Here is a 27921-nt window from a genome sequence, read left to right on the forward strand (position 1 = left end):
TGAGGCCAAGCCTTGAGGTGTCGTGCTTGCCCACCGAACAAGCTCCTATTAACCCCGTCCAGTGCGGTGGACTAATCGGTGTTTATCCAAGGGCCCAGAAATAGAAGTGGCGTGTGTAACCTTACTCTGTAGATATAAATGCAGATTATTTTGTTTTGTGGGTGCCCCCTGATTTAATACTATTTGGCCCCATTCACGATAGGCATCCTAGCTCACCTTGGGGGCGGAGGGAGGGAGAAAGGGCACATTTGAAGCTGTCTTGTATCTCAGGGGTGTGAGTCAGGAGGATGCCCAGAGGGCTGTTTGCACATAGAACCTCATATGTCATTTTATGAAACCGTGGATGGAAAAGCAGCAGGGGAGAAGGCCCGGCATTTTATAAATATGAGCCTGGGGGCGAGGATTTGTGTCTGGGATGGCCACTAGCTAATAGGCCCAACAGGCCGCAGTATCTGCCCATGTGTGCAAAGTAATCCCCACCAAGGTCAGTTACTTAAATTCCTCCCCATGGAATTGTTAAGTAAATACAAACTCTGGATAAACTCTACATTGATAGAGGAAGGTATGGGATCACTGATGGACTGAGGACACATACAGTATATATGCCTCAGTATACAGAGAGAGTTTTGTATGCGAGAGGTCATCTCTTTAATTACGGTACAGTAAGTTCCCAAAATTCAGCACAATCTTTTAATCCTAACATCAGTAAACCATCATTTCTTTTAAATATCTCTATGGGAAACACCTTATTCTAACCCCAATATTAGCATTTATAAGCACAATATGAACACCTAAAGAAAGGTAATAACATACTATAATGTAGCTGTAATCAAATATAAGGGTTCATTAATATATACATGAACTCCTCCTATGAAGCATCCATAACTCGCTTATAAACAGTGATAAAACAATGTAACATAGATACAATTATACATAATCATGTTATAGTACACACATGAACAAAACCTTTATGTAGCATTTATATAACACCTAACACTTCTAAATCAATCACAGGTGGACCTGAAGCCGTTAGAAGTGATCAAAACTCATGACAGCATATCATTACTGCTTTTTAAAAACAGAAAAAACTTACTTTAAATTTGCTTTCAACTTCATTATAGTGTGTTATAAACCATCTCTTAATTGTTCATAAGCTGCCTGTTAAAGCTTAACAGATGTTACCATTTAAATATGTATGTAATTCATACATGCTGATGATGCTGATTATCCTTTTTTTATTGTGTCTGTTGACTGAGAGGTAAACCATTGTTAACACTAATTGAATGACTATAAATCACTATAAAAACACCTATCTAAATGGTAACACATTACTGGATTTCCCCTGCTCGTGTTATTAAAGGCTCAGTCCAAAATAGCCTCTCAGAACAGTCCAAATATTTCAAACCTAATCGATCCAGTGGTGACATAAACCACTAACTATAGACTTAATAATTTGTGAGGCTGAAGTACACTTCATCCAGTCTAATTTTGAGCTGCTGATCCTCACAGCAGGTCCACTGGGAAACGGCCACAACAATGGCATCAACCATTTTAACAGTCAGAACGTTAAAAGACGACTGTAGTGTCCTTAAAACACACTTAAAAGACACGAGCCAGTAATTTCACAGCTGTCTTTAAATCCAAAAATCATTAAGCAAACAAAACAAAGTATAAGATTGCAGACTCCAGAGGTAGACTTTTTGTGATATCTCACAGGTGATTTTTTCTATGATTCCAATTTTTCATGACTTTGTCAACCAATTTGCTCCTAATAAATGCGTATCATTGTTTTCTGTGTCTGCTTTAGCGCTTTGTAAAAATACCAATGCGTTGGAGTCCAGTCAAAACCAGCCAATTCAGCCTATATGCAGTTTTAATAGATGCAACTCTTTGTTGAGTCCATGTTTGCCACGGGTCCTAAGTTAAAGTATCACACACTATCAGGGACCCGGTCATTTATTCTTGTATGATAAATATGTTGGTAGGATGAGGGTTAATTTTGGCCGTATAGTGGGCTCTTATCAGCTGAAACAGATTGGAGAGTGACCTCAGAGTAGGCTCCCTAAAGACATCCTTGTGTTCATTTTTCAGACTTTGATAATGAATGAGTGCACTGTTTAGTGTTTGGCTTTCATTATACCTAATTAATACTCCCTGTGCTTGGACTACTGATTGGATAAGTAGATGCAATGAGTAAGGGGGTTGGAAAAGTAATTCATCATCTGATTAGTGGACCTGTATAAAATTAAGTTACACAGGTCACATTTATAGAAGCTAAACAGCTGGATTATGGGTTTATTTCCTGAACTAAAATGCGGTACAGTTGGAAAACAATGGGAACTACACTGGGTTACATGCTCCAAAGCAACAATTGGAGTATGTAATGGCAGCAGTGTCATAGATACACTGTTAATAACTTTAAAGGTTTTTTGTTTTAAATGTAATACTACTTGAAGAAGAGCTCCTGTGAATAAGAAAACTAGCTTTTGCAAGAGACTCTCTTTAACTGGTGCAATGTGCAACATCTCACTGAATGGAAATGTTTACCAAATTACAGTACATAAATCCTTACATGGAAATGTTCGCATCACAAGTCCCGAATGGAAAAATGCTTATGTGTGTGCGTGTGTTTTTGTGTGTTCCCAAGTGTGAGTGTGTTTGTTTGCTGCCTAGCAACAAGTGATGCATGTGCAAATTAGGAAAGTTCTTTCTTTATTTGCTCATGCAAATCTTTGTCAAGTATCTGTTATGGAGCCACAGTTGTTACGTGTTCCCCAATGAAACAAAAATAAAGACCTACTGAAAACTGTTCTCTCTTATGTGTGGAGTTAATGCGTGGGTTTATACTTTTGGAGTTCAGAAGTTGAGGCTCTCAAACTTATAATATGCTGGTGTCAGCATTACACTACACGCTGCCATTACTGTTTTTCCTGTAACAAAGTTGAGATCATCACTATATAACAGTAACATTTAACAATAGATAACAGTCCTCTTTGTGCTGTTGCTAACCTGTTTGTCACAACATCAAATTAACATTGACTCAAAGGTTTTGTTACAACCTTGGCTGTGGGCTATTTTGCATCATAATTAAGTTTGTTTAAGTGTAGCACAAATTACAATCAGACTTGGGTTAATCTGCTGTATTCAGAAATTAGTGCACTTTCTGCAGCCATTTAGCCTAAGTATCAATAACACTCATACTCCATGGCCAACCAGCTACTCAGCTCTGTTTTTTTATTGGTGCCATGACTCGGATATGGTTTGACCAACATCTGCCAAGAGACAGATGTGGTGCAAGTCTCAGGTTGGTCAATTAGACAGCTGGCATTTATTAAAACCTGCGCCACGATGAAGCCTGAGCCTTACTGCTTGGATTCTTAAAGGCTGGGTTGGAAGCACATAAGGTTTAGTATTGACCTTTAGTGAGCCCATAAATTCAAGATTTAAAAATGCTGTGTCTTTAGGATTAAACCATACTGTAGACATAATGTTTGCATCAGACTGCAAATAATTACCCTATATAATGTTATTTAAATCTCTGTTGAATGGTGCAGCCACTCACTTTTCTAAGTTATTAAAGTTATTCTGATGCATAAAGTGCTTTTGCTATTTGTGCTGAGGGTTTGAATTGACGTTATTTTCTTTCATGCTGTCATGTGTATATCTGGGTTCCTTGCTTTAGGGCCCCACCTAGTGGTCAAATTATATAATGACAAAGGCGCACATAACTCATTATGGTTTAGATTTCAAGGGGAACAAGATAATATATTCCTTTATTAGTCCCACGATGGGGAAATGTATGTAATTGCAGCAGCAAAATGGACAGTAAAAATAGAAGAGTGCATCAGAAACCCAAATACACGCACACAAGCACGCACTGAAAAGGTTATTTTATCCAGAATATGGCTCCTTTAACATTTAAACTGTCAAAAGGAGTCCAAATTAGTTTTTAGTTATGTTGTTGTCAAGCTGAGGGTAAGGATGAAGCTGCAATGGTCGGCTACATTGTAGTTCGCCTTTTTCTTTGACAGCTGTGACTCTCTGTTTTGGTCTCTCGCGGCAACCGTAGATGCTTCAGGCAATTCCTTGTCATGTGACGCCAAAAAAAATGTCAACATTACCAACAAATTAGCAGTGAAACATCGCTCCTGTTCACCTACAAATGCAGACTAATTTTATCACTGGCTTCTCCGAGCACAAAATTCATGTTAGACGTTAATTTTTCGGGCTGTCACTGCGCAGGTATGTTGTCGTTTTTGGCTATGCAACCAGGAAATGGGATAGCTTAGTTTATATTAGCTGAGTAACGTTAGCTTCAGGGGAGTTTTTTTAATGCTGTTAATTGACAATTGTTGCAATAACACGATGAAAAGTAGAGCTGGAAAAGCAGTAGGGTTGTAATTATGTGATTGCTGGTTATTCGTTGACGCTGAAGTAATAATAAATGAAGAGTACTTTGAGCTCAGCAACTTGTCCTTTCAAAGACAAGGTGTTGCAGCTTCTAAATGACACTATTATCGTTATTTATTAACATTATATCTTGTGTAAATCGTCACAGGATGGATGTATCTCCCAGTGGCCAGTCCTCCCTCGTCCACAGCTTGGCCACACTCCTCCGAAATGATGGTAAAGTTACACCTCAATCACACTTTCCTTTAAAGCCCATGTTTAGCTCCAGGTTTATTCTGATCTTTGAAACTATAGGCTACTTCTGCTAAACTCCACACACTAACCACACAATCTTACACCAAACCATCTTTTGCAGAAGTAAACAAAACTCCTCAAACTGTTTTTAAAACATTGTGTTTTTGCATCAGTACAGCACACACAAACTGTAGGAGCCTAAATGCAATTTATTTGTTTTTTAAGTTGATATAAAACAGCTGATTTAAAAGGAATATTTGCAAGTTGATGTATTTTTAGTTCATATTTGCATTACTGGAAAAAGTTAATTTAGTTAAGATGTATTTGGAAAATTTCATTGATATTATATTTGTGGCATTTGTTAAAAGATTACTATTTTTGTTGCCCGTGCACTTTTGGCAAGGATTGCAGGAGGAGGGGATGTGGTTTGACCTCTCATTTTCTCCTTTTAAATATCATTTGTTACTAGAGGACAGTTGCTTTATATCTTTTTTTATTTTTTATTGTTTCAAGTAAACCATTAAAATTCATCAAGTGGTTCGGTGGGTTTTGTTGGATGTGGATTCAGAGGGGGAACTGAAAGGCTTCATTCTTCGAAAACCGACACAAACCATCATTTAAATAAGCACAATGAAGCACGAGCTGCTTACTAACAGAAAAAACACTTGAGGTTTTTTGCTTTGCGCGTAGGGCATAACAGTTTGCTTATACATGTAGTAAACACACACACACACACAGATAGCCAAATGTGTAAAGTATGAATGTTTATTCCAAACATAACACATCATCAAGACAAATACGAGGGGGGGGGAGTTTGTTTTTATTCTCAAAATGTTTTATCACTCCAGTAAACAGTAAAAGAAAACAAAAACATTTGTGTTAGGAACAAAAAAAAAGCAGAAAAAATTACGGTAAATCTTTTCTGTGGGTCTGGATCTCATCCACATCACATGCAATGTAGTCTTGAGCTCGGCGGCATGGAAAGTATCGCCTGCAGTGCCGTATCCAGACCTGGCATGACTCTCTGTCCAATATCGTCCAAACCAAATGTTAACCTGGGGCCTATTTATGGTGCTTGAGCTCTGATTTGTAAGCGATCTCATTATTTAAAAGTGTTTTCACATGTGTCAGTGTGGAAAGAGGATCGGCAAAATACTGTAGACATGCAGAGACCAATGTTTCCAATTTTGCTTGAAGGGTGTTAATAAATTGCAAACGGAGTGTGTTGCAGAGAGTGTGCATTCGGTTTGGCACACTTGGTAGATGCATTGGCTAGATGGTGCTTCAAGAATTCAGAAAAAACTGCTCTGGGTCGAAGTGTATGTGGGTAGAAAGTCAGGGCTGTAACATCATCCCAGACTTCACAGGGAGTTATCTGCTCTATCAAACAGAATCTTAATGAGACAATGTGAGCCACAAGCTATCCAGGGAATGTAACTGATTGATTGATTGATTGATTGCACATTTTCCTGATTGTGCCTTGTTTATTTGTCTCATTCTTTCTCATCCATAAACTGTCTTTTAAAAGATAATCCTGTGTTTAAGCTTATTTTGCATTTTCTTTATACTACACATTACAAATCATTGTGGATAAAAGTTTTCAGTTAAATGTCTAATCCTGGTTGTTTTCCTGCCCTCCAGGCGACTTAGTGCTGGATGGCAGCAGCACGCTGACCCTGCAGGCAGCCAGCTTGCAGCAGCTGAACAGGCTGTTTGAACAGTACCTGCTGTCCAGGAGCCAGCAGCACGGCTTCCTGGCTCTGCCCTCCCACCCTGCAGACACCACCTCCCTGCTGCATCTACAATTCCTGTTTGATGTCCTGCAGAAGACCATCTCCCTCAAGGTGGGCTAGTACCCCAAAACGTCTGTTCTATACGAAGCCTGCTTTTAACAGGAAAACATGACAAATCTATATCAGCTCTATGGGGAAAAGGCCTCATCAAAACATCTTTATTTGTCTGTGCAGTAAATCTGTCATTGTATTTTTATTGCTGGCTGTGTGTGCCAGTGTTTTTGTTGCTTCAGTCTGTGTGATTGGTTGCTTTACGATAAGAAATCATCCCTATCGTGACTCATGATTGAACTTTTATGGTTATTTTATGGACTTTGACAGGCGTCTATTTGTTTGCAGGTGTAACCACTGAAATCAATTGCCAACATATCTCTGACTTCTACCCTTCTTCTTGAATTCTTATTGTGTGTCTTAATGTTTAAATGCAGCTCATCAACTCGCCCGGCGTGAGACTTCAATCTGTGCTGAAAATCTTCCCCTTCAAGTCTCTTAAGTGTTTAGAGGTACAGTATTACCTTTGACTACATTTAGCCCTTTGTTGTTTTCTATTTCATCCCTTCTTCCTTCCTCTCAGTGACAGCTTCTATCATGAAAACAAATTTAGGGATTAGTGCTTTTTACTCACATGATGGGTTTATGTTTGCCTCTTTTCCTCAATAGCTAAAGCGTATCCCCCCGCACTGTCTAGAGGGACTTAGAGGAGTTTACTCCCAGCTGGAGGTCTTCAGCTGCTCAAAGAGCCTCAGCTCCCTGGAGGTACTCTCACTACATTACATTTGTCAGTGACTGTATGTATGGCGTGTCTGGCTTCTAGAGAAACTCAATGGATAAGTAATGTGTGTGTGTGTCTGGTTGGTTGTTTTTTTAGGAGCTGCTTTCCCTGTGCGGCGGTGATCTCAGCTCTGCGCTGCCTTGGCTGGAACTGCACACGCTCAACTTCAGCTACAACTCCATCGTCTGCCTTGACCAGTCACTAGTGAGACATATACGCACGTAGACGCATCATCGCTGCCTTATTAGGTGATGTTTCAAACTGTTTTGAGCGGTCCAATCTCTTTCTTTCGTAGAGTTTACTGAACGTCCTGAAGTTTTTGGATTTAAGCCATAACAAGATTCAGGAGTGCGCTGAATTTCTAAAGGTAAGATCGATGCCAGTGTTTTAAAAAAAATATAATTATATTATAATTTATTTATCAGATATATTTTCCTCTGTTTCTGTTTGTGTCAAACCCTTGTTCTGCTTTTCTTTCTGTCTTATTAACTCATCGCTTTCTCTCAGCCCCTGAGTGAACTGGAACACTTAAATCTTGGCTACAACTGCCTGCAGAGGGTGCCAACGCTGGGCCTGAGTGCCAGAGCCAAACTACTCACACTCATCCTCAGGAACAATGAACTAGAGACTATAAATGGTAAGGTAGACTGGCAAAGACACGTTCATTACTCATGATGAATATTCTTTCCAGTTTCCCATATTGCACTTGTTATACATCTATTTTTTTTACTCCTTTCGAATGTGTGTGCGCTTATATGTTGTTTTTATGTTTTTTATACTTTGTCCATGTTTTCCTTCATCGCTGTGCCCTCTGATTGAGCAGGAGTGGAGCAGTTGTCTTCACTCCAGCACTTAGACCTAGCCTATAATCTTCTGTTGGAGCATTCCCAGCTGGCGCCTCTCTCCCTGCTGCATTGCCTCAACACAGTAAGGACACATATTTACCCCACAAAGGCCGTCATTCAGTGGACACATTTTTTATTTTTTTAGTCTTCAGGTGTTGTTTGTGAGATCAGTGCAATATGTACTCTAAAATGTAACGTCCTGTCTCGTAGCTTAACCTGGAAGGAAACCCGCTGTACTTCCAGAAGACTCACCGCACGTGTACCGTCCGTCATCTCTCCCCAAAGGCTGTCAACCTCAGGGTGAGTAATTACAGTAAAAAATAGGTTTACACACAGTACGTGACACCTTTTTAGTTGAAAATGGTGTAATGAGAAAAGTAAATGTTTGTCGGAGGATGTCATATTTCAAAAAAGGCTATAAAACCCAACATTTAGTGTAGTAGTAAGGACTGGTATGTCTTGATTTATTTGAAAGCAGCCTCTTCACACCTACAATAGTGCTCCAACTCAGCAAAGCAGAAGACCACTGACTGCTGCTGTTCTGCTGTTCTTGCTTTCAGTCAATAATTATAAAACTATTGGGAGAATCCTATATCTGTTCTTATGTCTGAGGAAATTTGGCATGTTTCATTTACAGAAATTAGATCAGAGAGTGATGGAGATGGTGGAGCAAACAGAACTGAGTGGCACCTGCTGGAAAACAGGAAAACTTCACTGAACTCATCAGTGTTTTGTTTGTTTGTTTTCAGCTCAAACTTGATGGCATCCAGCTGTCCTCATCAGAGTTATCAGTAAGTTTCTCAGCCAATCACATGATTATTCACACCAGATTGTATTGATACAAGGAAAAAGCCTTAATGGTAAATTGTATGAGCCAATGATGTTCAGTTGCATTATAGGGACGTATAATTTCCAACTATATATACATGTACAGTTTGTAGCAGAAATATATTACTGTGATAATCCTGATATATCATATTTTCTCTGTTTCTCCACAGGTTTTGCCAAAGCCAGGACAGATGATTGTCCAGCCACAGATTCCTCCCCCAGTTTCCCTGCCTCCAGAACGGAGTAACCAGGAGGTGTCCAGTGGAGCAGGGGAGCTGAGTGACAGTATGTCAGTTGGGGATGTGGGAGTCTCACACATTCGCAAGAAGAAATCCAGGGTAAGACACCAACTCATGATGTGTATTAAAACGGGCATCTGTTGTATTATCTTTATAGGAGAGTTTAATTTCATAAAAACAAACGTAATTCTGTGTCATATTTTTCTTTTCTGTGTTTCAGAGTAAGGTGAAAGTACGGCGAGCCAGCATCTCTGAGCCCAGTGATACAGATTACGAGCCCAGACCAGTGTCCTCCTCACAGGGTTGGTTATTAAAGCATGTCCTTCTAATAGGATTTTACTGTAATATTGTACCAAGCATCTAAATTCACTTCAGTTTCTCCCTGATCTTTATTGTTTTATCCAAGTTTTCCACCAGTTGTTTGAACTACTAATTGGCTGTCAAAGATTAAAGCTAATTCAGCAGTTACATAAAGATTGAAAACATAAAAGCTCATGTTGTTTCTCCTCTAGTCATCGTCCTTCCCCACAAAGCAGAGATCGAACGCATGTCCAGCTTCAGAGATCAGCTGGGTGAGGACTGGCTGCGGTTCCAGCACCATCTAGATGGAGCGTCCCCCTCTACCATCACCGCAGCTGTTAGCACCAACCAACCAAATCCTCAACACCAATCCCTCCCCAACGGCCTCGGCACCACCACACATCCATCCGACATCACAGAGGACGTCCTTGAAGATCTCACTCAACCTCTTCGCTCCTCCGAGCAAAGGTCGGAGGCCGACGGTGCGGATGCAGAACAAGAAACAGAGTCCACTCTACTCTGTCCTTTACAGTCCACCTTGGAGGACAGCATGGTGGATGGTCTGGTGATGGGCCAGGGAGCGGTCGGCTCACCTGGGCCGAGTCCAGACTCCCAGAGGTCGGCTAGAGCAGAGAGTGGAGACTTAAAGGAGGAAGAAGAAGAGGAGGATCTGGGAGGTAGGGTTGTTTTATAAAAGGAAACTTTTGTTAGAAAATCTCAAAGTTCTGCTTTGACTCTTTTATGAAGAATCAAAACATAACAGATAGATGTTAGCATGTATTTAATATATTGAGTTGCAGACACCACCTCTGAATCTGTCTCAAAAGGTTATTGAGGTTCTTTTCTCTTCTGTCTGTCCGCCTGCTCTTCGTAGTGGACCTGTGTCGTCCCCTAGTTGTCGGCGTCTTATCCGACAAAGAAGAGGAAGACAACGAGGGCCAGGGCGAGTCGAGGAAAAAGAGGAGGAAAAGGAGGGAGGTGTTCCTGTGTGTCAAACTGGGCCTGTTGCTGGAGGTGGATATGCAGAGCGGCCAGGAGAGATGCCGACTGGAGCTGGACAGCCTGGCTGGGGTGGAGACCACAGAGGCCGCCTGGACCCGAGGGGTGAAGATTTATAAACTGTATATTGAGAAGAAACACAAGATTTTGCAGGACTCAGCTAAAAAAATAATATGAAACACATGGAGCAGTCAAACAAATTTTATTGCATGAAGTATCAGTTTGAGTATTTTGCAGGTTATTTTTGTCTGCGTTCGTCATGTTTTCATGTATAAAGTAAACAGCGTTCAGCTCTATGCCCGTAAATGCACCAGAAAAAAAAAATGTTTTAAAGAGTTGACTGATGAGTTTTCTTCTGGGTTCTGTCTCAGGAGACTGAAGAGATGCTTCCAGCTGTGGAGCTTCAGTTCGATTACATCAGCAGGGAGAAGAGGAGGAGGCGCTATGTCCTGCTGGATGATGACCCACAGCAGGCACTTCAGGTTAATGATGCATACATTACCTGCAAATGCACTTACTTCCACACACACACACACACACACACACACACACACACACACACACACACACACACACACACACACACACACACACACACACACACACACACAGTACAAATCCTAATGTGCCTTAAGCATCCATGTTATATCAAAATCCTGTTATCAGGGAAGTATTTCATTTATTTCAGAGGCAATACCGCAAAACTCTTATCCTGTATCTGCTTGGGTGACATGTGTGGCACGCAATGCAGATACACGCATACACTCAAAAGGGAGAGAGAAAAAAAAAATCGCCCACTCGCATCTTGGACAAACTGCACAAGTCTCGTCATGCTCGCAGGCCGCCCTCTACCACAAACCTTGTTATCTTTTGTTTTCAAATTTGACGTCAACTCGCAGCAGTACACTCTGTACTATGTTTACTGTCTTGTTATGATTCTGGTTCTCTCACATTGTGCAACAGCGAATCCGTGCCAGTTATATTGTTAACGCAGCACAGAAACAATAGCATTTCTAATATGTGAGATTCTGTCATGGATAACACACAGAGACCTGAGGTGTAAAGGATATTACCTTGTTGTACTTTTTACAGAAGCACTCAAACATAAATAATGATATATCCCATTATCCTATGAAATGATCCTTTTAAATCTTCAGGTTTTTGGCTCTTTGAGGAGCTTGATGTAGGTCCTACAGTTTCTGGTTTGCAGCTTTCCAGACAGAACTATTTTTCTTTTGGGTTAAGTGGAAGCTCAATGAGCTGTTGACTGCTAAGAAAGTAAACTTCTCTCAGCTTACAAGCTTGATTTCTCCACAGACAGTTGTTGATTGCTCTGTTTAGCTCATTAAAATCACTGCATATGTGTGTGTGTGTGTGTGAACGTCACTGTTTTTACAACCAGGCTCTGACCGACGTACTGTCTCATGTGACGGAGGAAAACCGGCGGCGTGACTCCGAGCTCCGGCCCAGCTGCGTTTGCCTGCAGTGCCTCCGCTGCAGGTCAGAGTTCAGCGCTCGGAACGAAGGCAATGAAGAGGACCAGGGAGGGAGGGGGAGAGGTAGAGGGGCTGCCATTCTGCCAGAGGGTGGGGAGGAAAGGGATGAAGAGTCGTCAACAGAGTATGATGACAGCAGCAAAGGTGAGTCAGAAGTTTAGAGACACATTTAAGAAATACTTTGACAAACAGAGACATGTAGAAGCTGATGAGATATGTGTATGATGCAATTATTTGTTTTAAATTTAACATCGACTTGTTTCTTTCATATTTATCTTGGACAATGTCTGTTGATCAAGAGAAAACCAGTTGAAAAGCACCACAAAAGTATAAGTTATATTTACAAGATTTACATACATAGAGATACATACAGGTACGCCTAGTGTAAACAAAACAGGTGATAGAAAGAAGAGGATAAAGGCATAATTAACAGTAATCTGTAATCATTAACTAGATCTTTAAAAGGCATCTTGAAAATCAGTTCAAAGGGGTAAAACTGAATCAAATAGCGTCCACAAAAAATATGACTATCAGCTTCTAGCAAAGCATCAGGGTCCAGGCAACGTGGTGTTTGGCTTTAGTCGTAATCTGCATCTGTCATCCTGAAATGTCAAAGCATCCCACGCAAGGATCACTAACTCTGAAAAGCTTTTGTCTGATTCATCCCTTCATACTGAGTCCCTCCCAGTCTGAGTTGAGTAACGCTCAGCCTCAGACACACACACACGCACACACACGCTCAACCATCCTTTAAAAAAAAAGAAGAGGTTTACTCAAAATCAGCCCTTTTCACTTTTTTTGTCAGCTGACTCGTTTGTTGAAAAATGAAGATGAGATAGACACGAGACGAGGTCAAATAATTTGACACCTGGCACCTATCACCCATGTGTCTTTGTGACTGCTGCTCAACTATCCAGCTCTCATTGGCAGTCTGCACAGGACTGCATATTTTCTCAAAACAGACTTCTGCTTTCAGATGGGCTTGAGTGAAGCCTCCCAGGAGTTATATCTTCTCTTTTTATTGCCAAGCAGTCCATTCCGCTGAGTTCCCACCTCTTTAATCAGCACGAACCAGATAATACGCTTCACTCTGGCAGCCACTCTTCAACAATTCAACCAAACCTGACATTAAGACCTGCACCGGCACGCACAGGCAGCGCGCAGGCTTTGTTCGACAGATGTTTTGGGGATTTCTTGGAAGCGCGCTCCCTTTTGTTAGTGTGCTTAGTCTGCTGCTGTGCTGAAATTTCAGGCAACAAATACCTTTTTTCATTCGCACGTGTCTGAACTAAGGCGTTTGTTTGCCTGTGGGTTACACAAACACACAGCCTGCAGGAGGAGAAACAAAAGTGACATATGAAACTTGTTAGGAATGACAGCTCATGTGTTTTCTATAAATGTACAGGGTCATTTGGTTGTCAGAGCCATTAAACTGTCCTCCAGTTTGTGTGAGTAGATGTTAATATAGATGATACAACTTCAGATAAGGAGTTATGATAATAAAAGATATTACCTCTACATATTTAAGAAACTGCCATCTTCACTCTGTTGATAACAAAACCTTCAATGATCAATATAACTTGATATAAAACAGTCAAGGCTGCCACACATCTACAGGTTTTTATTGCAATAACTTGATGTTACCATGAGGGGGAGCATTTCTTATTCTCTATCAATAGATTTTTAAATGTTCCTCATTGCTTTTATGGAAATTCCTGCTGATATATTTGGTTGTTTACTTGCAGGAAACGCCAACATTTGTCCAGAGTGCGGTAGTGACCATGTTGTCCAGCTGGCTGGCCAACCAGCTCCCTGCTGCAGCACACCGATCCGCCGTCCATCAAGGCCAGACAGTGAGGACGAACGCCTCGATATAACCCAGAGCACTCGCAGTGCCAATAAGGTCTCTCTGATCAGTACAACATCTTCTCCTCTGTCTGTGTTGCCTTTAACTCTAATTTATGTACAATGTTCAGCAAGAGTATAATTTTTTCCATGTTTTCTCTGTATCATGACAGGAGGATTACACAGATGCCAGTATTAGCAGCAGTCCTATTCTAGAATCTGCCATCACTACAGAAGATCCCACCTTTGTTACGGCTCAGGGAAGCTCCTTCTTCATCAAGGAGGGTCAGAGCGATACCTGCAGTCTCTCCTACAACACAGACTGCCAAAGTAAAGAGGATTTGGCTGGGAGTTACCGCTACTCCGCCCTTGATGGTACACCACCTGAAGTCCAGTCCCAACCTGCAGAAAGAGCCTCCCCGAATGGTAGGTATTTGTGTGTGAAGAAGTGTCAGAAAACAGTGTAAAAATACTCAAAACTGCTTTTCAGATCACAAAGAATCATCACCAACAGTCCAAAACTCAGGAAAAAAAGGCATAAAAGCAGCAAATCCTGACATTTTCAAAGCTGGGACCAACAAATGTTTGTCATTTAAGCTCCATTAAAACCAAAATGGACGTTAATAGATTTGATTAATAGACTCATCATCGCAGCTGTAGCAGCACTTTTTTTTCTTCTCTCTAACATCTGTTTATTGGAGGAAAGCCCAAACAGCAGTAAAAATATAAATGGTGTTTTATTACTTATAAATCAAATTCTACATTTCTCGAAGGTCATTGTAAAACACATCAACTGTGACATGTGGTATAAACTGTTTGCATCAGCTTCATTGTTTTTCCCCCTAAAGATAGATTTCTGTCTTAATTGAAAGTGAGCGGAGATGGGAAGCATTTGGATTTCGTGGATGTGGTGTATCTCTGTGACAGCATCCGATTTCTCCACATCTGTCTGCCATTTTTAGACGAACCACATGGTGACTGTGCAACAAGACAGATTGGAGTCATTACTGGAAGTGATGGGAGAAAAAAAAAAAAGACCGAAGAGAGAGAGAGAGAGAGAGGGCTGAGGCGTAATAACAGCTTTCTGTGTGTTTTTTTTTCCTTTTTTTTTTTTGCTATGACTGTAGTTGCAGTGCCAACACCATGTAATCTGCCCTTCTGCAACCACAGTCTCACACTGGAGACAGCTCATCCTCATCCTCAAAGACTGACTTACGCTGAATATGGTGTCTGTTTTTAGTGATACAGTGCACCCATTGTTGCGGAGCAGCCCACAAATTTTCATTTTGTTTCTAAAGGAGGGCTTTGTCTCCAACCAACCTGAGAGTCTGTGTGTGTGTGTGTGTGTGTGTGTGTGTGTGTGTGTGTGTGTGTGTGTGTGTGTGTGTGTGTGTGTGTGTGTGTGTGTGTGTGTGTGTGTGTGTGTGTGTGTGTGTGTGTGTCTGAGTGTATGTGTGTGTTCGTACACCTTTCACCTTTAAGAAAGAACTTTGTCTGAAGGTTCAAAGGACCTTTTTAACAAAAATCTGATCTCTGTTTGTGCTCTCTCCAAATGAAAGATACTTGGGTTTGTTTTGGCCCCTGCAGGTCCGTGCCCTGTCATTTTTGATTAGCTGTAACCATTCATCAGCGTTCAAATAACCTCTATTTGTGTTCATTGCTGGATTTATTGCTCTTAAATGCCTTTCTGCGTGAGGGCTGCTGGCTAATACCAGAGTCTGCCGCAGTAAAAATCTGGATAAGGTTTCGTAAAAGCCATGAAATATGTAAGTCTTCACATTGCCACCAGGAAACTCTGGCTTAACTATAAATGTAAATTATCATTTTAAGGGTATAAAAAAAGTATCCAAAAAAAGATTTATTCGGTTTTAGTACATCATGTTTTTTATAAATCATATTTAAGCCCTAATTCACGAAGATAGGTCTCATGTGTGCTCAAAAATGCAAGTTTTACAGCTTTTACTGCCAAATGTTCTCAAACATTTCAGTTTGGTTGTATAATTTTAAGGCAGACCACCTCTTGATGTGTCTTTAGATGATTTGGACCTGCTGTCTGAGGGACTACGAGGCGGTGGACCATCGCCTGAAGCTTTTCCTGGACGTGGAGGTCTTCGAAGAGGAAGAGGAGTTTCATTCTTTTCTTAAGGTTTGTAACAGTAACACTCACTTATATTAAAGCCCCTTCAAAATCTAGTCAAAGGAATAGATTGGCATTTTGATTCATATCCTTATTCACTTTGTTCGTTTGAGAGAGATGAGAAGATTAATACATAATCTCATGTCTGTAGCTGCCAGGTCACAGGGACTTCCTGGAGTGCTGTTTGAACAATTCCATTCTTGTGCAAACTAAACAGACAAGATATAATGTGTTGATACGTGATCTTTAGAGGTGCTGGGAGGCAGGTTTTTTCAGACCTTTGAACAGAGCAGGGCTAGTTGTTTATAGTCTGGTATCAGCTCCGGCCTCAGGAGAGCTGATACAAGCATTCATGAGAGCGGCATCGATCTTATATAAATATTCCTTTTAAGAGATAAACAATCAAATAGCACATTTGCTTCATCAGGACTGTGTTAGTGTGGCTTGATCAGATTTAACTTTTGCAGACAATCAGGTGATCCCATCAGCTGGAGCTGTTCTTATTGCCTCCATTAAAGCAGTGGCCTGTGAATTATCACTGAACTTTAGCAGTAGAAGGTTTTTTGTCGCTGTTATTGTTTTTTTTGTGATTGCGGTTTTTAAAAAGTCCTTTTATATATGTCCCCGATGGCCGAGAGATTCCTGCTTAATGGGTGGTGACAACTAAGACCTACAGCACTTGAGCTGCGGTTTCATCAGAGTCAGCCAAGACGAACGCAGTCAGTAACTCTCCCGGGAGCCCATTCAGCTCCGCTCGTCTTCTTCTTCTTCTTCTGCACTGTAGCTCCTTTGACTACTTTCGCCCCCCCTCCGCCCCTGCTGTCACTCAGCGGACTCCAAGACCTCTTTTAATATGCAGTGCATCCTGGGAGCACTTCGAATCAGCGGGCTATTGCTCGTCTCTGTCAGACACCTGGACAAAGAGCAAAGAGCTGAGCAGGACCAAACAAATCGCAGCTGGAAACAGGAGGTCCCGCTCCATTCATCTTAGTTATGTTTATTTATCCAGTGACAGGGGCTGCTTGCTGTTTAACTTGTGCTTTTACTTCGCGTGTTGTTTCAAAGGAAGTGAAGCAAGACCTCGGAACAAGTTTAAACCTTTTAAAGAGCTCGAGAAAAAACTGTTAGCTGTCAGCTGAGGGATATGGTAGATAAAAAAGCGGGTTTTGAATTTATCGTTCTCCAGTATGATTCACATTTTAATGCTGTTTTAAAAAAAAAAAAAGCACGATTTTTAGAGAGTAATCATTTTCCTGTTTTTTCTGTGTGCTTTCAGATGTCAGCTGTCAAATTTGGGGAGCCGTGGGAGGTTCCCTCTCTGTTGGTGGTGTCAGACCAGCGAATGTATTTCCTGGAGATGACCTCAGAAACCCAGTAAGTAGAGCAACTGTCCAAGACATAAGAAGAACTTTCTCAGTAGGATTATCTTTATTGCGAGAGTGCACAAATAAATTTATGGTTATCTCATTTTGCGTTTTGGCAATATTCAATTATTATTATTATTTTTTTCAGTGAAGAAAAGAAAAGGAAAACTGGCATCGTTTGAAATAAAAAATATTGAGTTAGCTTTAACTCAATTTTGTCCATTAATAAATAAAGCCCCGAAATCACAACATTTTCTCAGAAGTTCTCACAATCTCGACAAGATGTGACACCCCCTCATTCATATAAGGAAAACCCACCACCACAATAAAAGAAGGGAGAGACCACAGGGAGAGGTTGTAGTCCTCATGTAGGGAAGATAAACTTAAGTTCTCCTGGTGGGAACATTAATACAAAAGAGGGCGCAAGACTGCAGTTAAACATCAGTGCCATAGGTGTCGGTGTGTAGCTCCTACGCCTACCGTTAGCGTGTGGATAATATTGCATAACCTGAACAGGTTTCTGGGTCACATCTTGAGAACAGATTGACCTCGGGTTTCTAAGGACTGTGGGTTTTTTGGGTTTTTTTTAAACTCCTGCTGTCAGTTTGAGCCCCTTTCTTATTTTCCTCTCTTCTGCCACATGAATGAAGAGCCACTTTACTCCGGTCACACATACAAAAACACTATACTGTGATTTTAGAGCAGATGATCACTTTCCTGGTTCTTGAAGTTGTGCAAGAAACCGAACTGTTTTTTTAAATTCATAAAAGCCTAAAGCAAAATATTACATGAGTCATTGTCATCATCTTAATGAATGCAATTTGGCTCTAACAGTCATCTTAAAGTGTTGTTCTGGCAGTCACAACCTGAAGCGTCAGAGATCAAGTAAACCGTTTAATCCATGTCAGTGTGACAGTACATTTTCTTTTGTTTCCTCCCAGCAGAGGTCAGCTCTCTGATTGGCTGCAGAAGAAGGACAGCCACCCAATCATGGAGCTGAGCTACCTGGAGGTGGGGCTGGGCTCTCAGAGCATCCACATGGAGTTTGGAGACGGGGGCGTGGCCTACACCCTCCTCGTGAGGGACAGTTTACGCTGCAAACGCTTCTTTGGCCTCTTGACAGGTAAAAAATGGAAACGCTGCCAAATACGAGCAAAGTGGAAAATGTTTTGTGTTTTAATATATGGAAAAACACATAAAAGGAAGTTTTATTTTTGTGAATATGGTTGGAAAAAGAAACTCGCTGACCCTGTTCTCTCCTCACCCACTGGTTACACTGGTTTGAGCACTTTCCTCAGGGCAATTTGAGGGAAGATGCCACAAAATAATAAACCGTGGACTAATTTTGATTTTTTAAAAAGGCTGTAGAGTAACTTTGAATCCCTGAGGCTGGTATTGGAACAGCATGTTCCTCTAGCAGGCATGGTGCCACAAACTGAGAAACCCAGCCTACTCCCTTCACAAACTAATACTATACCATATGTGTGTTATGTGAAGCAAATATCTGGCCCGTCCCCCTCTGTATTGGGCTGAGTACATCCTGCCCAGACCAACTTGTCTGCAAGCGAGGACCAGAGGCTGAGAGGAAAACCTTTTATTAGACGGGGGCTCCGACTCAGCCCTGGAATGTCTGGAAAAATATGGAAAATGAATTTGATGATTTCAAGCCCTTAAAAGTTTAGAGAAAACAGGAAAACATCTTGGCATGTCGAGAAAAGCGTTGCCGATCACTTCTAGTAAAAATAACTCCAGATTTTTGGGAACATTGTGACGTATGAAGGTCCTATAATTAGTTCTTCATATTACCGCTCTCAGGGTACCAGATACTAAACACAGACAAAAACAGATGATTAGAGGAGCAGTCCCCCCTCTTTTTTTCCCACAACTCTCTGCTTTCAGCTGCTGTCTGACATTTGTGTCCAGCTCTCACTCAAAGCCACAATCAAGCAACATTATTTTTGGAAATGAATGGAAACGTTTAACAGTCGTCGCCGTCGTATTTCAAACATGATCTTACAGCGTCGAATATTCTGTTTTTTATTTCCTCTTTCTTAATGTTATTTAATATCATGTTCAACTAGGTCACAAATCTTTTTTGGAATCTTGTCAGCATAAAAACATTGTTCACAATTATTGTAATCAATTCATACAGAAACAGACTACAAAAGAGTTTAGACATGATTCAGATAAGATGCATAAAGAGGGTTGATTTTCAAAAACAATTTAGTATCTACAAGCATTGTCCAACTATTCAGTTTGACTTGAACACACTTAAAGTTGTTCGGTAAATTGTTGTAAAGACTTTTTTTGAATATGCTGCCTCTGACTTTCTTTTTCCCCAAAGAAAAAGTGCTAAAAAGAGCGAGTAAATGAATGAAGGAAAAAGAGCAAATATAGATGCACCACTCAGACATATGTGGGTGGTCATGGATTTATCCTCTGAGTCACATTCCGTCCTCTGATTGACCAGATGCATTTCTCACTTTGACCAACACACACTTTTCCTTTCTTTTTCTTTCCATTTCTCTATCTCTCTCTCTCTTTCTCCAGCCCCCTCTCTCTTTCTCCAGCTCCCCGCCCCTCTCTCTCTCTCTTTCTCTCTCTCTCTCTCTCTCTCTCTCTCTCTCTCTCTCTCTTCCCTACGGCCTTTTCTTTCTGTGTATATTCATAAACAGCTCATTTACTGTGTTGTATTCTCCGTCGCTAAAAACGATTCCAGATTGCTTTCAGCAACACCGCAGAGATCGTCCAAAAAAAAACAACAAAAAAAAAAAAACGAGCAAACAACACAAACTGAAAAACATGTTTGTTTGTGAAGTCCATCCTTTAAAAAAGAAATCTGATGTTTTTCGTGGTAAATATCAGTGATTTAAACTTGTACCAGAAACAATACACAACACGGATATCATGATCATATTCCCTATAATACTTAAAGATAAAGAGCCAAATTTTCATTTCATAATGGCAAATTAACCTAAAAACAGCTGTTGTAATATTTTGTCCAAAGACGTACGGAAAAGCTTAACCATAACAAACCCCGTCTATGGTCCAAGCTGGCTCCTGTCATGTGGACCGAGTTCAAAACCACAACTGGAACGGCGAAGGCCTCGCTTGGCTGGAAGACGGAGGTAGGGACGCGGTTATGACGTGGACAGTTTTCTGGAACTTGGACCTTCTTGTCCTAACCAAGTCTGACTCAACTTTATTGAAACATGAGCGATAACACAAGAATTTTTTTTGGGGGGGGGGGAGAAAAAAAGGAGTGTTGTTGAAAATGTGTTAGTAATCTTCCCCACTTTTTTGTGTTGAGGCAAGATGTTTTCTCTCATATGGAGAAATATGTCAGATTTTATTGTCGTACTTTGTGTTAAAGCAGATTTGTCTGGAGTGATGGATGCATCTCTCCAACATGGTTATAGCTGTCAGTGTTAGCAAAACACAACATGGTTTATGGTGAAATGCAACTTAAGCTGCTTAATTTTCCTGTTTTTCACAAACTAGACCTCAAAATGTAATCTTTATCCCTTTCACACATCCTCCTCTCCCCTCTGTCCGACATATCAAAGAGCAGTATTGGTGTTTGATTACATGTGAAAATAATCAGGGGCATTGGTATTTGTGGTCGAGGCAGCCAAGGAGTCTGGGACTGAAATAGGAGGAAGCAGAAATGACACAGACCAGAGCACCAACTATCCGAGCCCATCCGTTGTGAGCGTAGTTCGTAACACGATCGGCACGTCACCTTTGCTTACCCGTGATCGCGATCTTGGATGGCACCTCGCTAAAGCTGTCCGCGCAGACATGTCATTTAATCGATCACTGCTTCAAAAACGCTTGAAAAATGTCAAGCCAGCGCCGAGCAGTGTGCGAGACTCTGACTTGAGTCCAATGCAAATTTCCTCGAATCATATTTTCATGGAAGTGCTTTTGAGCCATCTGTCAAGTTTTGTCCAAAATATTTTAAGGCAAACTCAATCTTCATCAACTTTTTTTTCTTTTTTTTTTTCATTAATCTCCATTCAGAAAGAAAACAAGAGTTACAAGACTGGAAACGGACCTGAATCTGATTAAAGTTGACGTTCTCTTTGTCGGGCAGAGTATTTAGAAATATCAGACATGACAAAAAACAGGACAAGAACTCCCCGACTCCTTCGTCCAAGACCAACACTTTTTGATGGACACCAGAATACTTAGCATTTTAACTTTTCGTATTTTATTTTTTTTTAACCACAGTAATTACCTTGAGACCATTTGCACTCTTTCAAGTTGAAATATAGAAGCAGAATTAGTGTAATTCATTCTCCAGCAGTGCAAATCCATGAATAGCATTAGTAAAAGAACAAATACAGACATCATATATTTTCTAACCTCTTTTTTGTGGACAAATGAAATTGATGAGCACCTTCATGTCATAATCTCATCCTTCAGCACTGTAAAGCCCAGCATTGTCCTCCATCTTCCCCCCTCTCTCCTCCCTCAGTGTCCCTTTAAATCTTGTTTGAAGTCCGTCTATTCAAACTTGACTGTGAAGCCACACTGCAGATATCCTCCCCTTGCCCCCGTATTGTTGTCGCTCTCAATGTCACGCTACAAAGTTGTGAATGCGAGCGTGACCCAGGCGCATTGTGTTCCCGGCGTTTTCTCACCCACCAATTCTATGGAGCTGCAATCTTACACCTGCAACCGGAGACCTTTTTGGCTTTCTTATCGCTGCTACAATAGCAGAAGTAGAAGTCTCATATTGAGTTTGGCTTTTGTGTGTAGACCTCTTTCCTCAAATGTTTGGGTGTGACATATTGAGGCTACTTTTACTGTATCTTTTCAAGTTAAAGGTGTTTGGTTTTTTTTCTTGACCTCACTCCCATGCTTCCATCCCTTCCCTGCACACACTTCCTTCCTCGATACATTTTTATGACGCCGAAATTTTAGGTCCAAAGTCAAGACAGAAAGATGCTCCCTTTGAGTTTGATATGTGTTTGACATCGTCTGTTTGGACAGTTACACACAGCTGTTCATCCTCACAGCTGTTTCACACGCTTAGGGCTGTAAAACTACAGTTCTGCTCGAATGCGATGCATCATTTTCATAATAAATCTCCGCAATTCTTAGCTTGTAAAGATGTCACGTAATGCATCTTTGCTTGGCGGATAAGCTTTGATATTTTTTCCTTTTTGTCCTTTTGTTACAGAATCATTTTTCAGTCTTTATTAATGCTTAAAATGCAAGAGTGCACAATGGAAACACAAATACAACACATTTGACTTCACAGCAACACTTTTAACGAAATAATTAAGGCTGTAGGTGCCATTTATAGCCGTAGCTAATGATTACTTTCATTATTAGTTAATGTGTTGATTATTTTTACGATTAAACAATGAAATTTTATGAGGTAAAATGTTATAAAATAGCCAGAACTTCCCAGAAACCAAGGTGCCGTCACATGCTCTAACTAGTTTTCTTTAAACTAGTATAAAATCCAAACATCTGTGATCTGCCATGATAGAAAACATCTGAGAAGCTAAAGGAGTCAAATTCTTCTAAGCTTAAAAAGTCATGATTCTGTGAATTGATTACGGATTAATCGCCTAATTGTTTCAGCATCAGTGTGATTAATAAAACAGATTTCTGTGCTTGTTTTTGATCTCCAGGAATCGTGCGTGAGATGGCTCACAAGTCAGACAGCAAGCTGAAATCCATCTCCACTACGAGACTCAACCCTCAGCACCACCTCTGGTATGCTCCACACTGCCTTCGCTACACCTCCAGGGGAAGCAGCAACCGGGGAGCGGGGCAGAAAATGGCAGATGTCTTCAATTTTAATGCATTTGATGCTCGAAGTTGTAAACTAAACAGTGTTGTTGTGTTCATTTGTGTGTGGTGGCGAGGTGTAAGTAGAAAAGGGGTAGAAGTTCTAACACTGCGCAGTCCTGGCACATCTTTAGATAATTACAATCAGCTTTTCTTAGACTTCATTTTGTAAAACTGCCCCACTAAATTAGCTGGTAAACCACATCTTAATTTGTAGCATGTGTTGCGCCACAAATCCTGAAGCAAACTCGCCCCGTTGTGTAGTTTGTTGTTGCCTCCTGTGGTTTTTCTACACCTTTATTTGTATGTTTTTCTCTCTAAAAACGGATATATTGTAGGTTTTCTCTCGGTTCTCGTGGTTATGTACATGACATTATTATTTCAGACAAGAACAACACTCAAAACCTCACAAACAAGTGCGAAATGTGCAAGAAAAAAAAAAAAACATGCTGTGAATAATCAAACATTATTACACAGGCTGTATATGGCTTTTGGAGCAGTTTGGACAACCTGACAAACACACTTTATCCAGCTGAGAAGTCAAATAAATAGTCATTTTTAGCGTAGATTAGGAAGACAAAAATTCCAAGGAATCGCCTTCATCATGAAGCGTAAACTAGATGGAATAAATGTATATCAAATTACCAACACCCACTGATACCTCAAATCTCCCGATATGTCATTTGGCACCAGTCTCTGCTGCTCAACAATCAAACAATAAAAACCAATCAAAGCAGCCCCTTGATGTGTTGTGAAGCGGCTAACCGCACTCACAGAACACACATCCAGTGTTTGTGCAATCCAAGACAAGTCCTGTCAGCTATTATTACATCAATTTGCCCTTTGCTTCACTGTTACTGTGAAATTCACCCAGCGATGTTTGAAACGCTTCCATCTGAGGGAGTGTGTGGAGCAGCACCTGCTAGCCGCAAAAACCGCCACAACAACTGTGTTATCTTTATAAAAACAGTGTTTGTGATTTTTTTGAACAAGACAGCAGCCAGTTTAAAGAGTGATAGGAGATTCTTTTGGTGTAAATATACATACAAGTTTTGCAATGTCAACACTTATTTTTCTTTTGATTGATTAGGCCTCTGGTGTGCGAAGACATTCAGGCAGATGTGGAGGACGGCCAGCTGCAGTTTTTCTACATTCTGGCTTTCGTCCTGCAAGGTGACACGTGCACTCATTCTGTCACTTCATTATGAAATCTCACAAGAGTTTAAAATCCATTTATCAATGTAAGAAAATCTGTTCTTTCAACATACTACCCTGTTTTTCCCTCTTTTTTCACATGTCAAGTCTGATCATGTCGTGTATAATGACTTCTGTATATGTCTCTTTCTAAATTACTTCACGCCCCATTGTCCACATTTACAGATTTACACTGGTGTGGTTTGTGTATATAGACAACTAGATCATCTTTTTTTTATATATTTTTTTATTCATGTGATTTAGATTACACTGTAATGAAAAAGTAAAATACGTGGTTAGGTCATAAGACATAGTAATAACCAGCAGTAAGGAGGCCAATAAAAGCTCTAAAAATATTCCTGTGATCCTATATGAAAGAGAAGTGCCAGGAAAATAAATGTAAGAAATAAGTCAAACGATATGAGATTTTATTTCCTTCTAGATAAAACTAGATTATGGCAGGAGGAGGGAGAGGATGGGATTTTTGTGGGGAGAGGCTGACGTGAGGCGCCTGTTAAATATCAGTGTTTTCATACTCTGCCATAAAAAGGGGGTAAGAATCTACTGTTTTGACTGGACCGGCTGACAGGCAACTGTGTGTTGTGCATGTGGTCCGTACATGTGTACTGGTGCTACAGGATGCCTCTCTGTCTGCGCCGCAGCACAAAGCCAAGGTAGCTTCAGGCCACACAGCTGTGAACTCCCATGGAATTTCAAGTGCCATAATTTTAGCGTGCCTAGATCTGCCTTTTTCCCCCTTCTCCGCTTGCTCCTCTGAAGCCGGAGCTGGCCGACATGAAATACAACACCAAAACTCATCTTAGTTTGTAATAAAAAAGGTACTTTAAGATTCACCGACCCGTGTCTGTTACCTGCAGTACTAGATCAGAGGCTAAAATCTCCACTTGAAAACAGTTTTGTATTTTTAAGAAAGCCAAGAGGATGTTGTTCAGTGATGTTTGGTTAGCTCACTGGGTGATGCAGATTAGGTGAATTTCTGTGGGGGAAGAGTATGCACAAATACCAAAAGAAAGCATCGGAGTATTGTCATTACAGCTTGAGTGCATCCGCTCATATTTTCATATATCCTCCCAGAGGACATTTGGACGCCGTTGACGGTCCTGGCAACCAGAGAAACGCTGTATCTGCTCAAAGAGGACCACCAGTGGAGGAAGAGCTCCAATGACCCAGAGGCTGGTGACCAAAAACAGCCGAGCAGCGGGAGCTTCACCGTGTTGGAAACGCTGCCGATCAGCTGCGTGAGCTCCATCAACCTGTGGCCTTCAGATCAGTGCAGGATGGATGTTAAGCTTTATGATGAGGTTAGTATGTACAGTAAGTTTTCTAAAGGTATGAAAGTATGAGGTGAAATTCATTTTTTTGTGCTTGGCTTAAGTGGAAAAGTGGCAAAAACAGACGATGCAAAAGAAGGTAGAAATATACTTTATTTTTTAATATACCTTAACAATGAGGTACCTTATTGTGCCTGACTGGCTTCTTTTCTCCAAAATGAATGGAGCAGTAGCAACTCTGAGCAAGGTAGTCGATGGGAAAGTACTAGCTCATTCCTGATCTCGTGCTTGAATCCATAATGAACCTTATTCTTTGCAGCATGTTTGACCCATAAAGAATCAAAAACAAATTAAAGTTTGTTTAGTCGGGGAGCAATCAAGAGTAAGCACTCAAACACTGTTTCAGGTTAAAAAAAAACAACAGAGAAAAACAGAAATTGTAATGAAGCGTCCTACCTCACTAAAACAGTCAGTAGAAGTGAGTAATTGCATATCAGTTCTGGTATTTGTGGTGTTCTGTTGGCTCAGTTGGCTGTGATGTTGTGGGTTCAAATGTTTGTTATCCAATCATCCCTCTCTCTATTCTATCGCTCCCATGTCTCAGCTGTTAGTTACTAAATAAACACAAAAATGCCAAAAAAAAGGGAAACTTATTTATATGTAAAGCAATGTTTTCTGTTGATTTGACCACACAGCTAACTGAATTCTTTAATTTGCCACCTTTCACATTTACATCAACCACAATTTCACTTCAAACAAATATAATCCAGTTGGTTTTAATAACAAACAATCCTGAGCAAAATCTGTTGGTTTAAAAACAGCATGTACACTTAGAAGACATTCTATCTTCATGCACATGCATTTTTTTTTTTTTTTTTGCTGATATCAGTTTTGTGTTTCAGCAGCAGCCCGAAGTTTGAAGTATTGTCAGCTTGGATTTGCTTATGATTAACTGCTTTCATTTCCTCTGCTTTCCAACATTGTGTTTTCTCCCCGCAGACTGTGAAACAGGAGAAAACTTGGTGTGTGCGCTCGGAGAGCAGCGAGCTCCTCCAGGGTCTTCTGGCCTGGGTCAGAGCACAGTGGGAGGCCATGTTCGGAGTAAAACTGCACACAAGCCTGCAAGACAAAGAGGCATAATGGGGGGAGGCCAGGAAAGAAGGAAAAAAACAAAAAAAAGTTACAGACTTTGTGTATGCGTGCTCCTGTGTATTTTGTGAGCATGAATCTGCGTGTTGTTCCTGGGAAATGTTTACTGAGCGTGAGCGAGTGTGTCTTTATTTTCTCTCTACACAATCTGCACTCAGTCTGGTCCCATTACGCTCATTGCTTTCATCGTCTTTTTAGCCAAGAACTTGGAAATGATTGCACTCATTCATGTGGTACACAAGCCTGTAAAAGCACTGGTTGCATAAGATACCACATATCTAGATACCATCCCACTCAAGTTTTCTACAGCGTAAAATGGAGTGTGCCTTGTTCCCCTTTGCAGCTGCTACGTTTTCTTATTGAAATGCACCTTAATGCATCTTATTGTGTTCTTAAATCCTTGTAGCATCCAGCTCAGATGGAGCAGATTTGGGGCTTTGGAACTAAGAGCGCATTAAGTTTGGAGGAAGAAGGTTTTTAGGGGAGTAATGAAAGGAGCTGAGCCCAAAATATGTATGTGTGTGCGCGTGTTAATTCATCCCCCACCCCCCTCATTAAGCCTGACATCGCCATCTTAGGGTGCAGTGAGTTGTGACATCACGCGCTCAACATGAGGCTGGGGGTGCCTCCGAACGGCCAAGGCTCAAGACGCTGTCATCGGGGTTTCCTCACATCTTTCTCCCCCCAATTAGGGTCATGTGATGCATCTCTGCACTGTGTTATGTGAACTAAAAAGGATCCAAGAGGTGCAAAACTTGAAGAAATTCTGAATAGTGGTAGTAAAAGTTGGGGAATTTTGGATTTTGTTTATTTGTAACTTGACTTTATTTTTGTTTATTTCCACTTTAACTATGAAGAAAAAACTCTGTTAGGTACTATCATTATTTGATAGGTTTAGTGCATTTACCATAACTAAATGCTTTAGTTAGTATTCATCTGTCAAACATGTAATTTTAGCCACTGTGATGTCTTTATTATCATCATGTACAAATGCAGGAAAGCTCAGAATCTACTCAGCACTGTTAACGTCAATTTAGAGAAAGCATTATAAGTTAATTTATTTCTTTGCCAGTATTTTTTTCATAATGGGTTGATGCAGAAAACTATCTTTTATTTTTATATGAATTTAAAAAAAGAAAGAGGTGACATGTTTGTGTATGATGTATGATATGTATAATTGAATACAGAAGTAATGCGTAATGCTTTATTTTTGAAT

General features: G+C 40.6%; 1 protein-coding gene across 1 annotated transcript; it reads left to right on the plus strand.

The window, feature by feature from the left end:
* The first annotated feature begins 4104 nt into the window (after positions 1-4104).
* Positions 4105-27906, plus strand: stk11ip (serine/threonine kinase 11 interacting protein). Its single transcript, XM_062414683.1, is given in 27 exon segments — positions 4105-4242; positions 4559-4626; positions 6286-6488; positions 6866-6940; positions 7098-7193; positions 7306-7413; positions 7505-7576; positions 7717-7846; positions 8033-8136; positions 8265-8354; positions 8804-8845; positions 9053-9220; positions 9342-9423; positions 9634-10098; positions 10296-10525; positions 10792-10902; positions 11823-12060; positions 13662-13819; positions 13935-14187; positions 15797-15819; positions 15821-15907; positions 17175-17272; positions 18204-18385; positions 22911-22995; positions 24161-24243; positions 25360-25586; positions 26556-27906. Coding segments are annotated over 26 exon segments (3618 nt in total). The 5' UTR covers positions 4105-4242; position 4559; the 3' UTR covers positions 26697-27906.
* The last annotated feature ends 15 nt before the right edge of the window (positions 27907-27921 follow it).

The sequence above is a fragment of the Scomber scombrus genome, chromosome 24 (genome assembly GCF_963691925.1).
Source record: "Scomber scombrus chromosome 24, fScoSco1.1, whole genome shotgun sequence".
NCBI lineage: Eukaryota > Metazoa > Chordata > Actinopteri > Scombriformes > Scombridae > Scomber > Scomber scombrus.